This window comes from Abrus precatorius, unplaced genomic scaffold (assembly GCF_003935025.1).
Source record: "Abrus precatorius isolate BTA unplaced genomic scaffold, Abrus_2018 Scaffold8, whole genome shotgun sequence".
Lineage (NCBI taxonomy): Eukaryota > Viridiplantae > Streptophyta > Magnoliopsida > Fabales > Fabaceae > Abrus > Abrus precatorius.
In genome coordinates, this window is record NW_020874428.1 from 31,112,800 (window position 1) to 31,130,247 (window position 17,448).

The window sequence follows — 17,448 nt, forward strand, 5'->3', positions numbered from 1 at the left end:
AAGAATCCAATCTCTTTTAGAGTCTATTCAATTAAAAAAAAAGGGATTTTATGCAACTTAGGGAAAAAAAAGCTCTATTGAAGTACACACTATTCTGTGAAATGGATTTGCAGAATGATGGAAATGGACACTTGGACCAATGCCCTGGTTATAATTATAGTTATCAATTTCATATAGTGGCACATACCAGCCAACACCAAAAATGCTATATGATGGCCATCATTTAGAAATTTTATATTCAAATTAAATATTTTATATCATGTACGTATAAATGCTCACAAATTTAAAAGTACTCAAAATTCATGACATATTCACAATAAAAAAAAGTGTCATAGGTCTTAATCAAAACATACAAGTAGCATAGCCAGAAAATAGTTTTGATGAACAAGTGTCGTTAGGATTTAATACAACTAAAACATTAAAGTTTTGTGCATATTATTCTTTGTAACATGAAGGATCATCTACCTGGGTTTCAAAGGTAAAACTTTGAATTCCATTTGAATCACTTTGAGATACAGAAGTGCCTGATGTTGTATTCTTGTTGTCAAGGCTTTCCTCATCACTAGATGACGAATTGCTAGGAAGCACCATGTCAACACCATCTTCACTAGAGATTGAGTAGCTGCTATCATTGCTTAGGTATGTATATTTCCTTAGAAGAGAACCATTCTGGTGAATAAATCACAAAGATGTAAGCATTTGATTAGCAAGTAATATGGGGGAAAACAGATCAATCTTAAAGTAGCTACATGATAGCATAAGAACGAATAAATTTTTCTTTCCAAACTAGAGTACTTAATTCTTGTTTTCTTTTGGAGGTGTATGTTTACAAACTATTACCATTATTATTACTATTATTATTATTATCATCATCACACACAGGAAGTTTTGGATTCCTTCAGGTGGTTCAAGTAGGAATTTATAGCGCTCTCAAATATAATCAGGAAAGTATAAAAATAACTTACAGAATGACAGGAAGCATATTACCTCTATTTTTACATTAACAAATCGCAATCTTTTGCCATGTCCAACGACTATAATTGGTCTAAACCTTGTACTGCGGACTTCCTTTGCATCTGTTTCAACAGATAAACAAATAACCTTTCCACAACCATCATATGTATATTCATCAATGCCTAAACAATCTGCAACTAATTGTTTAGATGGGGAGAGGTGCACTACATCTTCTTTCTGCTTGTAAATTGATTCCATCAACACAATGCTGCTGTTTCTGCTAATGGGATCATTTCTTGGATCCATTGCTTCTTCTCTTCCAGTTAGTGCTTTCAGGGCAGGTACAAAAAACTCAGCCACTGCAAGAAGAAAATCTGGCACTACAAGGACACGGGGTTGCTGGACACGAACAACAAATGACTGGGACAACATCCTCCACCTGTAGTCCATCAAGAACATTGTTGAAATGGGCATATCGTCAATTCCAGCTACACTGGCTGTCCTTATAAAGTCACCACGGTTAAACAAAAAGGGAACTTTTCCAGGTACAATTTGTTTGGAAGCATCAGTAGATGATCCAAGCATCAGACGCATTTCTGGTTTTGTATCAGGGCGAACATCAAGTATAGAGAATTTGGGAATTGTCACAAAGAGGTCTGTCTCTGATAAAGAAGTCATACGATATGAAACCCAAAGACCTTCCATCTGCAAAATATAAGCAATAAAATAAATCAGAATAAAAAATTAGCTTGTTCCATTCAAGCATATCAAGGTCAAAGCAAAATGTCATGGAGACTGAAGAAATGTCATGGAAACAAATTCAACTGCATATATAGTCTGAATCATCAGCTTAAAATATACTCACAGCAATATGAGCCAATGGAGACTCCCCATCAGTGCCATTACAAAGCTCCAGCAAGGCATGGTTCACCACAACAGATATAATTGTAACTGTTTGTGACAACAGAAGTTGACTGTTCAGGTTAACCTTATCAACCAGAAGCTTAATAGTATCCTTTGAACCAGATTTTCCGCCACGAAAGCTAGCAGGAAGCCTTGGTGCTTCAGATAAATTCATGTATGTACAATCCAAAATCACCTTATATTCTTTATCAGACATTGTACCATGCAATAGATCCACCTGCTCACAAGATAAATTAACTGAACAAATTGTTGTCTTTTGTAGTGTGAAATACAAGTTGTTAAGCTGCAATGACAACTACTTACAATATGAAACGGCTGTGGATTTAAGAGACACACGGGCCTTTCATATTTGCAGTTATATTTTGTTTGGAGTGATATATGACCCAGCTCAATCCCAAGCTTTCCCATTACAGTTCTGGATACCCCTCTTTAACCCATATCATCTGATATTTATTCTTCTAGAAACTAACTAATCTCTGCTTTTCCTAAGTTTATGTTAGATAGTTAGTTTTACAATAACAATGACCCCTAAAGATTGTGATGCCCTATGCCTCCTCTCGGCTCTCATAAACCCTCCTAATATGAGGTATATTCCTTCTCAGAAAGATGAATGGCAGAAAATTGACTATCACTTAGTATCCCTACTATGGAAAAAAATTGAGCCTTCTCTCTTGGTTCCCTACCATTTCCACAAATTTTTCCATAAAATTTGGGAAAACAGATAGAAGCATCTATGCTAATGACATTCAGCACCTATATTACTCAACTCGGTCCACAACCCAGCAACTCTCAGAAGCATACTAATTATGATGATCTTAACTAGTGATGACCATCAAAAGTACTGGAAGAGTCAGAACAAGGTCTGTATAAATCGAAATATTCCCACAGTGGATGAACTCGGATCTGTTCTGAGTTCCGAATAACAACTTCCAAACTCACAATAGTTAATCTTTGTAATTATTTGTTAATCACAGTGAAATTTATCTGTTTCACTTTTGAAAGTAGGCATTATGCAATAGGTCTGACTATGTTAGATTTTGTTTCTACATTTCTCCCTACTAATCTGTCCGGTCACGTAGCTACAACAACAGCATCTTATCCTCTAATTAATAATCTTCCTTATTCAATAACTTTCATTTTCTTAAGAAAAGAACAATTCCTTATATAAATAAATCCTACTTTAGGTAACTCTATAAGAAAAATATAAACCCAATAAAAGCTGATCTGAAGCACAAGTTACAAGAATTTTCTAGATATAGGTTTCACACCATCCCCTCCCTTAGTCTAACATACAACCATTTTTATCAGTTACTGCCTGGTCATTTTCCCCATTTACACAAATGTAAACCTCGTGGAGAACCAAAACTGCCTGAACTAATTTAGGACTCATGCTTCTCTGTCAGTATTTATGAATATTTTTCAATCCTACTATGCAATTAATCTTTGTTTGAAGTTCATCAACTGTTTCAATGAAAAAGATGATACATGGTTCTCACATTTCAACCAATCATTATTAACCAAAACTGCCTGAAATAATTTAGGACTCATGCTTTTCTGTCAGAATTTATGAATATTTTTCAAACCTACTCTGCAATTAATCTTTGTTTGAAGTTCATCAACTGTTTCAATGAAAAAAGATGATACATGGTTCTCCCTAATGACACTTCAACCAATCATTATTAACCCCTAAGCAAATTCTAACTTCTTTTCTTTCAAGGCTTAATTAATCTGACCAGAAATACTAAAACAAAAATACGACAGTTTCTATTGAAATTGATTGGAATGCAATTGATTCCATTAGAGAATATGAAAACTTTATTGCTTCCAATTCTATTTGAATTTCACCATGATTATTAATGCATATAGACTACCGAAAGAAGGGAACAGTTTTACACAGGGAAACACAATACTCTTAAACAATAGAGTTTGGAGTTACCATCACTTCAAGTGAAAATGTTGGGACTTTCCGGAAAACATCCCTCAAGCTTCGACGAACAAATACATCAAATCCTTGACCCTCACGTATCATTGGTTTTCCAAGACAACCATTAATTCCAACAGACATGTTAATTCCCAAAATCTGCAATTCATTTGCAATCAGGAAGACATCGAGGATTTTAATTGCAACAGCCCCTTATGAGATATGACAGGAAATGTGTACCTGAGCATGAAGAAGATCAATATGCACAGCTGAAGTATCATCTTCTCGAGATCCATGCCAACTGAATTCATTTTTAATCTGTAGCTTTCCCAGATCAAGTTGTATAAAACTGGAAATCAATACAGCAATAAGATTAGGAATTTTTCATCTTGTAACTTGTAAGATATAAAAACTAGTCATGGTCCTCCACCTAATAGCTTATGCTTTTAGGAGAGTTTCTATGACTAAGTGGTCAGGGTTCCAATTCTTACCACCCACAATCTTCTAAATAAAAGATGAAATGCAGCACAATGTACAACACATATGCATTGTCTACACTTTTAGCCCAAAGGACTCTTGCATAAGGGGGGATCTTAGTATTTAGAAATTAAAAAAAAAAAAAAAAAAAAGGTTAAAACCCATTCATGATCCTTCACCTAATAGCTTCAGCTTTTACCATAGAGTTTCCTTAAAGTAGATAAAACTAGAAAATTGAATAGAGAAAAAAATAAGAAGGGAAGAATGGAAACTAAAAGACAGACTCTGGACAAAGTATTTAATCAGTCATCATTTCAATTCTTACTGCCTCCATGTGCACTAGCATATTTTTCCCTTTTTCATGTAATGACAGGAGGGCATTATTGTCAAATTCTTAGTTAACCTCCCCGATTATTCACAAATAAAAAATAACCTCACCAAATGATAATGATCTTCAATTCCCCTAATAACTAACCCTTAATTCTTCAAAGAAAACCCTAATGTTCATCTGTTAAATGTTATGACTACATCTATCCTACATAACTGAGATTTGTCACAACTAAAGCAAACACCATCATATTTCTGAATATGACAATAAATTACGTCAATATGCATGCAATGCAACTTTTGCACTATTAATTTAGAATTTTACACTAAGCCCCTTTACCATTATAAAAAGGCCAAGCACATTAAATAAAAATGCTATTGCACTCCACAAACAGATTTAAAAGCTCACTAACTCTTTGCTCATTGAATTCCTTGGAACAATGATAATTGGGGTGTCAAGTGCAAGATCTAGCTTGAGTGCAGTAGCTCCGTCTATCTCATATTTCTGAATCAACCATTCAAATCCTCCAACTTTATCAACAAGTTTGATTGCTTCTTCAGTATGAGGAGAGGCCAATTCCATAAAGTAGACCATTATCTGGAGAAGTAAACCATCAACAAATTTAGTAATATTTTCCTTTTTTTAGATACACAAAGAAATGTGTCAAATGCTATAAGAACTGAGAGACCAAGTGTGTTTTGAATTTTAAACAAAAGGGTGCAAGACACTGTATTTCAAAAGCTAAGCTGTTTTAACAAGAGAAACACAAAAGTACCAACTTTAATTTCAGACTCCAAATTTACTGTGTTATTATGCATACCTCTTGCACAAATCTGTAAAGGAAAACAATGCGAACAGCTGAGAGATGACCTTGCAAGCTGTAGTCATATCCTTCATAATCATTATCTTCAGCACTATAAGATCTAAATTTGAACTGAAAAGAAAAATCAATATATATTTATAAAATGGTCATTTGAATCAACAATGACAAAGCTAAATATTAATCATTACTGCATATTATTTTAAAATAAATTGATGATATCTATATATATATATATAACATTAATTTTACCTGACCATCAAATTTTCAGACATTAATTTAAAAGAGGAATGTTAGCAACACATTCTCTAATACACTCTTTTTAACATGTTCCTTATTCTCTAATAGACTCTAATAAATTGATAACAGTCATCATTTCAATTCATAAACCAATCAGAAAAAAGCATATGCATGCTTTTATATTTGACAGTTAAAAACCATAAAAAAAAAATCAAAACATAAATAATATTGAATAAAAAAAAAAAAAACAGGCATGGAGTAAAAATTATACAAGTTCTTCAGGTCACAAAAAACACAATAATAACATGAAAATAATTTAAAATGACAAAAAATTTTACAATTTTTCATCCTACATGTAAGTTATAATATAAACCAAAATAAGAGGTAGACAAAAATATTATAACGAATAAACTAAAGAAAATGAGTTAATTTAACAATTAAATTTTGAACAATTTTTGTTATTACTCCTTATTTGGCAGTTAAAACTTCAATGTAATATTTTTTATAGATAATATTGAATATAAAATTTTCCTAAATCAAAATAAGTTAATTTAAACTTGCATGAGATGAATATGTTTGCCACTCAAATTAAAAACTTAAAAAGGTTGAATATGCAAAACCTAATATAATTCAAGCAATGCAATGAATAAAGTAACGTGTCACAAAAAGGTTGGTTGATAGATAAAGAAAACATGCCTTTATAAGCGAGTCAACACCGGGATTACGTATGTCACACAGCCATTCCCAACATTGATCTGTTCCAAGGGATGTATCACGGAGTCTAAAATTGCCTAATGTTCCATCAATGGAAAGAGAACTTGGGTGAACCTTGATAAGAAAATATTTAATTTCAGAATTTCTACACAAATGACAGTGAATAATAGAAGAATAAATGCTTTTCTGACCAAAGACAATGGAAAAGAAAAACTCAGAAATAGATCGGAAATCAATAACATATAGAAAATGAAGAAAAGAAAAGAAATTGAGAACTATCTTGTATGCCATTACCTTAAGATCCATTAGGAAACTTTCTTGCACTAATGTAGCAAGTTGAGAACCATCCTCCTTGTTAAGAAAAATAGTTACACTGTCCACGTTCATGTTTAAATAAAATACTACACGTTCTTTACCAAATCCTAACAATCCTCTAATGGGCCCCTTTTCATCTGTTCTTTCCTTTACCAAAGGTTTCTCTGGAGAAGTTGCCGAAGTGTCTTTAGGATCTGTCACTTTATTTCCGGCGCTTATATCCAAGCCAAAACTTATTAAAGCAACAATAGTAGGTCGGTTGCAGAAAAATTCCAGTTTGGACATACGAACACACATCTGAAGATTAGCAATCAGAAATGTAAATATAGCAAAATATCATTACATATAAGGGCAGACGAGAAACTCCAATTCATTGTCAACAATACCCAGGTAAGTACCTGTGTGTCTATACCATCATAATCAGGTGAGCAAGAACTCCTAGTTGTGAAGGTGACAGATACAAAATTTGAAGTATCACTTCCCTCTGCCTCATAATATTCCTCACGAGGTGTGCCCTTCCCCCTTTCTATTTCCTTTTCATGAATTATGCTTTCTAGAGACTCGAAATCAGAAGCAACCCCCATCAATCCTTGCTGATCCAAATCCATATTATGTAAATTTCCTCCATCTGATTGAGACATGAATTCAGATAATGCATCTGTAAAGTCATCATCGTCATCAGGAAACACATCCTTCCCATGGGAATCAAACCAGCCAGAGGAAGAGGATAAAGTTTCACTCTTCAAGACTGAAACTGCCAGATAACGAGGAGCTACAGATAAATGACCCTGAAGTTCATCCTTAATTTTTAAAGAATGTAATTTCATCTTCACGGTCAGGTCACTACCCGCAAGAACAACATGAACCTGAGAAATAAAACAGAAATCACAGTAGCATTGGCAATTTTACCAAAGTAATAAAATAATAAAAAATCAAATTTAATTCCAAATTAAACTAGTTCTATTGGCAAAAGGAAACAGCTAAATAGCTCAATGAATTGTAAATTTATTTCACACAGTATTTTTCATTTCTCCGTTCTTAGTTCAAAGTAGTTTTATGGAACCTAATATGGTTATGCTATTGGTTCTGGGTTGTTGGAAATATTCCTATTTCTGAGGTAGATAATCCATCTTTCGCAGCTCTCTTTTTTACAGCACCAGCCAATTTCTATCTTCCCAGCTTATGGTATTCATGCATCTCAGACTCAGAATAATAATTTTATTTAAGATTTTTAAATTCATCAAACACACCATAAATCACAAAGGCAAAGCATATACACGTACAGCTGTTTTGAATTTACAACCACACATGTTACACATATCAAGAGACAGAAGTTGGTTACTTTTAGGAATCAGCAATAAATAAGCACCATCAGTACTTATCATGTATCAAAAGGAAGATACCCGGGCACCAATGATCCAAATAAAAGTTTTCAAACACCACACTGCAAAGATCCAGACCCCCTCCTTCCCAATGTAATACAAATCACACAAGTGCCCACTCCTGAAAAAAGAAATCTACACAACAAAAAACCATTTTTCTGGGACATTACCACTAGCTGACAACCTAGCACTAGAAGTTTTTCTCAGAAAAATCCCTAAAAAAGGATCCAAGGGAGGGAAGGTGACAGCATTCACAGGAGCTATATAATCAAGCACACAGCAAATGGCATGAACTGCAGAGACACATAAAAAAAAATGGGGATCAAACAACCACAAATAGTAAATTGTTATTAAAACAGAGCATGACTTTTCTCCAATACTATGTATTATTTATTCAATAGAACTTAAAACAGTTTATAACGATACATAATTAGCTCCTAAGAAATACTTTTTGAGCACTTAAAATTGCAATGTCACTGAATCCTCTATAGGGCCATTTCAATTCAAGAGTATATCTATATAAATATAAAATATTGAAAAGTATACACACAAACCTTTCCCCCATCCGCAACAACTTCAAGAATGAGAGACTCGTCAAGTTTTCCATCAATGGTGTTCCCAGCCTGCACAAATATTAAAACATATATATATGTCTACATAGATTTTGCATAAACACATATCAACCTTAAACAGTGGACCCTAAACAACAAGATGTGAGGAAGTTTAGGAGAAAATGTCCCAAAACATCAACAATAGACTCTAAACCACCTGTACTGGACAAGCGCACTGTATGGAAACAAGACAAAAACAATGTGGACAATTTTGCTGGAATGAGAATGTGTCTGTATTTATTACACACTGCTCATTTCTCATGCTTGTGCCAGAGCAAGCTAAAGATGCATCTAACCTTTCCATATATAAACAGCTTGAATTCCACCAATGCCCCATTTATCACAATGTCAGCTGTTTTTGGGTTTGTAGTATTAAGAACACTGTAGGAAGCACCACCACCCTCTGAGGCACCTAGCACATCAACTGATGGAAGAGTCTACATACAGCATGTATACTTTTATGAAATCAATGATAAGTAAAACAGAAATAATAATTAACCAAAACAAAAAGCATAGGAAAGCAGATTAAAAATGCCATACAGAAGCTTGATATGTGGCTTGCACAAGTCCTTTAAACCAGCTAGCCTTCTCCTCTTCTCCTTGAAAATCTAAGATCCAAGTGTTAGAAGACTCCAGAGCCTGCAAGATAATTTATATTTTCAAACAGAAAAGGTGACCAAGTTACAAAAACAAAGATATAGGCATTTCTAACAGAATTGTTTAAGCCCCTATATATAATTTTTCATTCAAATACAGAAAGAAGTAATTAAAGCATAAAACATCCACAAGGTCATCTGTTCTTGTGTATTCTTATCTTCGTCATGAAGTAAAGAATTTTCTTAATAGAAAAAATTAATTCAAGAGAAAAGAAGCAATCTGCAAGAACAATGGTAGATATTCTCCAAATTCCAAAACATGATTTATGTACACAACTATAAAAAGAAACATGATCCCATAGCTACAGCATAAAGTTTGGGCATTTCAAATCTTTGGCAACAAAGTGTAAAAAATTAGGCATAGTTTTACTTGATTCCATTCAGTTTTTATCCAATCAGACACCTTTAGACTCTCTTGATATGTTTTCTTGTAACTCTCTTTTCCTCTTTTTTCAAGTAAGTCTCCAACTCTTTCAGAGATTCCTTCTAGACATGGAAATTTGGAAATGCAAAACACCCAGTTGAGCCTGTTGTTTAGACAATGGCACTTAATGCAGACAATGTGTGGCATTTTAGGAGATCCCACACTGTTCTTTCTGCATATATGACTAATTATTGAACAGGTTCAGAAGCAATACGGTAAAATTTCTTCTCACCATAAGCCAGATACCATGCTATGAATAACTTATTTGAGGCTTTCAATGTTTAATGACAAATACATGTAAGCAATTGACAGAATAGAGTGGATTATTTAAGGAATGATACTTAATTCAAGAGATTACAGAAATTAATTGGCATACCTTCTGAACGTCCATTCCCCTTGTGCTTACTGCAATACAAAATGGGGAACCACCAACATTTGCTGGGGGAACATCAAGGACTTGCCTACCAGCCATGCTGCAGGGACCAAAGACTACAAATTACATAAATGGCAAAGAACTTTCTGTTTTCAAAATAATATATTATTTCCAAAAGCTATATTCATAGCAAAAAGCTTAATTACACTTTGGATTGCTTTAATTTGAACTCTTCAATTTTGAATCCTACAAATTTAATTTCTGTTGGTGAGTTAGTTGACAATAATTGTTGTGTAAAATTCTCAAAATCTGGTTGTCTTATGCAAGATCGACATTCAAGGAAGATGATCGTGAAGGGGCTTCAAGTTGAACATCTTTTCCAACTTTAATTATCTTTGTCTCCAAGTCTTTACTTGCCTTTGATTTCTTGAAATTTTGCTAGTGTTAATTATCGAGTATGGCACAAACATCTTGGACATCCAAACTCAAATGTACTCCATGATACGCTAAAATCTGGTTTTCATGGAAATAAAGAGTCTCCACTCCTTCATGTAATTCAATTTGATTGCATTACTTGTAAACTTGGCAAAAGCAAAATTCTCCCTTTCCAAAACATACATCAAATGTAGGACAGCCTTTTGATATGATTCACAGCAATTTATGGGTAGTGACACCTATTATATCTCATGCTCATTACAAATACTTTATTATTTTTATTGATGATTATAATTGTTTCACATAAGTGTATTTCTTATGTTCAGACTCAATTTTTTTCAAAAATTAAAATTCGATAGTCTAATAATGGGAGTATGCGTCTCATTTATTTCAAGAATGCCTACAAATTAATGATATCGTATCTCAATGGCCATGCCCTTCAACTCCCCAACAAAATGGGTTAGCTGAACAAAAAAACCACCATTTATTAAATGTTATTCTTAACCTTTTGTCAATTTTCTGTGCCATTAAGGTTCTGGTGTGAAGCATTCTCTACTGTTGTTCATCTAATAAATCACTTATCATCTCCATCATTAAACAATAATTCTCCTTCTACTAGGTTGTTTGGTCACCCACCCAATTATTTCACTATCTGAGCCTTTCGTTGTGTATGTTACATCCATCTACCTTTACAAGAAAGCACTAAATTTATTGCCCAATCTGTTGAATGTGTTTTCTTGGATACTCTTCTCACAAAAAAAGTTTTCTATGCAATGATCCCAATCTTAATCAGACTCAAATATTTAGAAATATCATCTTTCAAAAATATATATTATTTTTTCCTACTTACCATGACTCTCTTTCTTCCCAAATTTTTATTATGCCACTATTTTTGGACTCTTCTACATGAAAACCTCCACCCAAACCTCTTTTGGTGTACTAAAGACAAATGCAACCACCAAAACCTCCTAAGCTTCCTCAACATCATTCATTGGCTGCTCATCCAATAAAAGCACTAGAACCAGACCTTATACAACATGGTTCTCATGTTCATGAACTTCCAGAAAGGGATTTCACCTCTCCCTCATCCTCGGCAGCAACTTTATCATTTGTTCTTATTCCTTCACCTTATAAACAAGCAATGGAGTATGCATGTTGGCAAAAGACTATTGAAACAGAACTCCTAGCACTAGAAGAAAATCAAACATGGGATGTGGTGCCATGTTCCCCATCTTAACCTCTAGGCAACAAGTTTGCTTTTTCTACAAAACTCCATTTGGATAGATCCATAGATCTCTACAAGGCCTGTTTGGTTGTGCTAGGAAATAAGTAAGAGTATGAACTTGACTATGATGAGATTTTCGCCCTGATAGGCAAAATGACTACTATGCGTATAATTTTAGCCTTTGTTGCATCTCAAACTTGGCTATTGCATCAAATGGATGTAAAAAACACATTCTTCCATGTAAACTTCAAGGAAGAAGTTTATATCAAACTTTCTACCGGTATGCCCATGCCACCTAATCCTGTTTGTAAATTAAAATGTTTATTACATAGCTTAAAATAGACACCAAGAATATGGTTTGAGAAGATCCGATCCACACTACTTGGTTTTTCATTCACACAGACAATATGATCCATCCTTTTTCTAACAAAGGACTTCTAATGACATTGTAGTGCTTCTTCTTTATGTGGATGACATTGTGGTGACCGGCTCTAATCAAGAGGCTATTCCTAAAATTAAACAATTGTTGCATTCAACTTTCCATATGAAAGAACTTGGCTTACTCACTTACTTCTTGGGTTTAGTAGTGTTAAAAGTGTTTCACATTAGTTAAAAATAGAATCAAAATACTCCTTATAAAGAATAGAGTAGTACTACTATAAGTTAGCTTTTGAAAGTGAGTTGAGCCTAAGTTTATTAACATAGTATCAGAGTCTATCTAATTTAAATGTTAGACTGCTCACAGATGTCTAGTCCTGTTGAACTACCTGTGCAGATGTGCAGTCCTACAAATTTCACGCATCAGATATCCAATCATGGACGTGAGGAGATGTGTTAAGATGTCCAACATTGGTTAAGAATAAAGTGAGAATATTTAGGAGCTAGAGTAGTCCTCTTCCTATGAACTAGCTTTTATGAGCAAGTAAAACCCAAGTTTCTTAACAAGAAGTGCATTATGAATCTAAAGGCATATTTGTAAACAAAAAAATATATATTCAAGATCTGTTTCAACTAACAAATCTTACCAATTCAATGTCCATTGACACTCCCATGGAAGTAAATGTGAAATATAGACGAGATGAAGGGACTCTTCTTGAAGATCCTACTTTTTATTGCAAGCTAGTTGGTAGTCTTATATACCTAACCATCACTCCTATAGATATTTCTTTGCTGTCCATATACATATAGTTAGCAAGTTCATACAATCTTCTAGACATTTTCATCTTATGACAGTACAATGGATAATACATTATCTTCTTAGCACTTTCAAACATCGTTTGTTTTTCTCTACCAATTCATCCCTTCGATTACAAGCATACAACGATGTTGATTGGACTGGATGTCCAAATACGAGGAAATCTACTACCTACTGGTGTATGTTTTTGGGTAATGCTCCTATTTCAAGGAAGTGCAAGAAACAAGATTTAGTATCTTAATCCTCTACTAAAGTGATATATTATGCCTGTTGCTTGCTCTAAAATAATATGGTTGCACCATCTCTTTGTAGAACTTGGATTCTCTCAAACATAACCAACTCCATTGCATGCTGACAACATAAGTGTCATACAAATTGCAACAAATCCAATTTAGCATGAACGCACAAAACAAATAGAAGTTAATTGCCACTTTATCAGGAAAACTTATGATCGCAGAATTATCACTCTCTCATGTTTCAACATCCACTTATATTGCAGATATCTTTACCAAATCGTTGATACACCAGCGCCATAATTTTCTAGTTGGCAAATTGATACTAGTGAAACTTAACAGCATCAATTTGAAGAGGAGTATCAAAGGAATTAATGACCAAATCACCTAGTCATTAAAATCAGAATTGATTGACAAATTAGTTGGTCAATAAATTCAGCAAATTGATAGCCAAGGACAGCTAGACATTAAAAGTCAACAAAGTCTATGCAATTTTATAGCTGTAATTTTGTAATTATTATTTTCTTTTAATTAGGATACTCAGTTACATAATCAATGTATTTATAGTAATTTAGCTAATTAATAACAGAATATTTGTTTGTATTATACAGATAAATATGAGAATTCTCCAAGAACACATTTTTACATATACATTTCTGAAATTTAACATTCTGATCATTGGTTATTTTAAAGGCATTTCTATCTCACAAGCATACACACTTGGCAGCCTTTCTACATTTTTCCTGTTCTGTATATATATGACATGTATCTAGTAAGAGGACTTTTAATAACATAAGAAGTGAGAGGAGTAAATTTTAATCATACACCCATACGACAACGACCAAGTTTTATCCCATTAAGTGACTTTGGTTAGATGGATCACAAGATACCATTGAGTTAAATAAAAAACCTATACATAGATAAATAGTCACATGATTAAATATAATGGTTAAGATTAACTCTCCCTTTTGCATTAAAAATTTCACTCATCTGATTAATTCCATATGTGTGTGTATTCCTTTTTTGCATCTTTTTTCTGTATTCCACCGTGAATATGTTGGTCTCTTCTTTTCAATATTTTTTTTCAAAGAAGAAACATTGGAATTAATATCCAAGAAACAAAATAGAAAAAAATATATAAAACCTTAGGTATCGCTGATAACTCTGAGATTTTGCACACTCAAATACGTAGAGATATGATCCTGAAAGCACCAAGAAACAAGGATGCCATGTAGCAACAGAATTGCCAATTCCCTGTAGAAGAAAACGTTTTTTTTTTTTTTTTTCAATTTCAATTGTCTTGAATCTGCCAAATCATTATCTTTAATGTAAATAACCAATGTGTATGTTTACAAAGAATTCTGGAAATACCTTCCAAACTAGGATTTTACAATCAGTGGCAAGATCAGCTGGACTCCAAGGAGCAATTGTAGATTGGAAACTCTCAGTCACAGGCTGACTACAAGTTTCCATAGTCTCATACAAAATGTTCAGCAGTTCCATGATTCTGAAATATCTCTCTGATGACAAGTGAATGCCGAGGTTTGGCACTTGAATGGAAATAAGAGTGGATGGATAACTTGGATGAGGCACTTTAATCTTGAGTAACCAGAGATAGAAACATGGTAAGAATAAATCAAAATACGATCAACACAATTATAACAGAAAAATTTGTACAAATTTGTACCAAGTATATAACAAACAAACCTGATTAACAAGGACTGCCATTCCACACCGATCAATGAGAGAGTAAACATTTTCATCTTTTTTGGCAACAGGAAAATTCATTATTTGACTGTCATAAGTCTGCTTAACCAAACTACAACTCCCAAAATCAGAGCCACAGTCCGTAAAAAAAGCAGCAATATCTCGTCCAGATATGTAAAAACGAGAGTAAAGATTCTGCCTCTGCTCATCAGACTGGCTTTCCTGTAAGAACACTGAATCATTTAAGAAAATGCCACACCACATAAACATAATTTCAAACCTTGTATATCAAGTAGTGGCATACCGCAGTGTGTAAAGTAAAATGACCAAAATCCAGAAGAAAATGACTATCACATCTGTCTGAACCACTAGTTCTGAGAGGAATTCTAACTTTTGGAGCATCAAGATCAACATCAAATGCAAATCTGAAAAACCAGACAGAAACATGATTTAAATTAGCATTATATGTATTTTTAAATTTAACAGATTAGACAAGCCTACAATGCCAATAATCCAGAAAAAATGAAAAACATAAAAAGGAAATAGATTTCCTTTCTTATACACAACAAAAAACAAAAAATGCTACTGGCAATTATTTAATTCTCACATATTCCTTGGGAAAAGCTTAGCTGGCCACATCTGACTAAAATACCCAATATTTCTAAAACATTACATAGGTATGAACGTAGCAAACAGAAAACGAAAGCAACACATGCATTTAAGAAAGAAACCAAACACATTCACCCAAAAAGAGAGAATAACAATGGACAATAACCTGCTTTGTTCTTCTAAAACCATTTGAAATTGCTCCTGGGCTCTACGAGTCACTTGCTCAAACTTCATCTGACCTCACAATTACCAGTTAGAAAAGTTAGCTTAGAAAGGATATAAAACTTCACAATCACATTTTTCTTTTTCATCAATAGAGCAAAAAGCACTCATCATTTTCATGCAGTGCTCATTTTGGTCATTACATTTCATTAATTGCAGCACTTTCAATTTTAAATTCATGTAGCAAAAGGCAATTACTTTTATGTTTGACAAAAGTACAGCAGAAATCAGACAAGTCATGGTGGTTAAACCAAAAAGTCACGAGAATCTCTCAAAATATGCAGTCATCAATTCGATTTGATTATTATATCTGCAAATCATGAAATGGGATATCTATAACATAACAACATCTCCAATGAGCACAGGAAAAACAAGTGCACGGAGAAGGTGAAGAAACGTGAGACCAAAAAAAATTATAATGAAAAAGACCTGTATTTTTCCAAATTCAATTAGGATATTTTGGTCTAAAAACCTGGCTTTTTTATCTTGCTCATTACTTTCTCTTTCATCCATCACAATTGATTATTTTGAAAAAGCTATTCCTACAAACTTCTAGAAAAAAGCTAAAAAATATTTTTTTAAATAGATTATGATTTTTTAAATCTTACCCAAACAATTCAAATTATTCAAGAAGAGACTTTTTTTAAAACACAATTGCCTTTGAATAAAATAATCTGAAACATACACTATCTTTTATCAATTATAACCCAAAGGTAAATAAAAGCAAATTAAACGAACAAGAACAAGAACAAGCATAACCATAATTATTTTTTAATTAAAAATATTTTAACTAAAGACAAGCAAAAGGGCATAAGCACCTGTAAAGCAGTAGCTGTCTCCAATGCAACAGTGGGACTGACAGCCTTACTTCGCTTTAAAAACTCTAAGACACGATCAATACTTTCCATCAAAACCTGTAAGCAAAGAACCTTCTAAATTGAAATGTTTGATTTCATGCCATTAAGCAGCACAATTTTGTTTCCCTTGTGTACCATACAAATTTGCAACCTCTCTCCTTTCAATAATTTAGTTCTTATAATTTTTAACGAGTAACCAATCTGTCAACCACCTTTTAAAAAGATTTGTCTACACAGTTGCACGGCTTTGAATAGATTCCCTTTGGAATTTTCTAGGTGTTGTGTTTAGGATGTGCTGTATTTAGCAAGGAAGCAATGCCAACCCTTCACAGAGATATTACTTTCAATTGTAACTCTAAGGGGCTAATTTTACAGTTTCATTAAGTGCTGATAGGAGAAGAAAATAAAATAAAGAATTAAAATGAATTAAATTTCTCTCAAGTTAAAATTAACTTATGCACATCACCTTTTCTGGAAGTTCCTTTTTTTAACTTCTCCAAAAGCTAAGTTGTATAACTTGATTTTAACTTTAGTTTCAGTATTGGACCAGTAAGAGATCTTTTTTAAGAAAAGAAGAAAACCACAAGACAGAGAGAAAAGTAGAAGGAAAATGGAAGATAATGGATCCACTTTTGAGAAAATAAAACCACTCCTTTTTCACACTTAAGATAGAAAAATTACCGTAACACGGCAGGGAGCAATTGTAGCAGACAATCTCCAGTCAATATTTTCCCCAATTGGTAAGTGCACAAAACTAGCCACTACAGCATTCACCTTCTGCTCACTACAGACACTCTGCACACAAGTTCCCAAGAAGTATGAACTA

General features: G+C 33.4%; 1 protein-coding gene across 5 annotated transcripts in view; it reads right to left on the minus strand.

The window, feature by feature from the left end:
• Positions 1-17,448, minus strand: part of LOC113846496 — a 51,226-nt gene that overhangs the window by 17,643 nt on the left and 16,135 nt on the right. For all 5 annotated transcript variants that reach the window (XM_027474846.1, XM_027474845.1, XM_027474843.1 and 2 more), the window contains exons 15-35: positions 17,304-17,417; positions 16,584-16,679; positions 15,710-15,777; positions 15,239-15,359; positions 14,935-15,156; positions 14,599-14,826; positions 14,372-14,481; positions 10,143-10,239; positions 9,227-9,325; positions 8,983-9,123; positions 8,630-8,698; positions 7,092-7,559; positions 6,673-6,990; positions 6,361-6,492; positions 5,425-5,538; positions 5,017-5,201; positions 4,040-4,148; positions 3,815-3,958; positions 1,820-2,095; positions 988-1,659; positions 466-669 (exon numbers count right to left, since the gene is read on the minus strand). In XM_027474846.1, the coding sequence (XP_027330647.1) occupies positions 466-669; positions 988-1,659; positions 1,820-2,095; positions 3,815-3,958; positions 4,040-4,148; positions 5,017-5,201; positions 5,425-5,538; positions 6,361-6,492; positions 6,673-6,990; positions 7,092-7,559; positions 8,630-8,698; positions 8,983-9,123; positions 9,227-9,325; positions 10,143-10,239; positions 14,372-14,481; positions 14,599-14,826; positions 14,935-15,156; positions 15,239-15,359; positions 15,710-15,777; positions 16,584-16,679; positions 17,304-17,417 (3,987 nt within the window). The remainder of the gene's footprint in view (positions 1-465; positions 670-987; positions 1,660-1,819; positions 2,096-3,814; positions 3,959-4,039; positions 4,149-5,016; positions 5,202-5,424; positions 5,539-6,360; positions 6,493-6,672; positions 6,991-7,091; positions 7,560-8,629; positions 8,699-8,982; positions 9,124-9,226; positions 9,326-10,142; positions 10,240-14,371; positions 14,482-14,598; positions 14,827-14,934; positions 15,157-15,238; positions 15,360-15,709; positions 15,778-16,583; positions 16,680-17,303; positions 17,418-17,448) is intronic.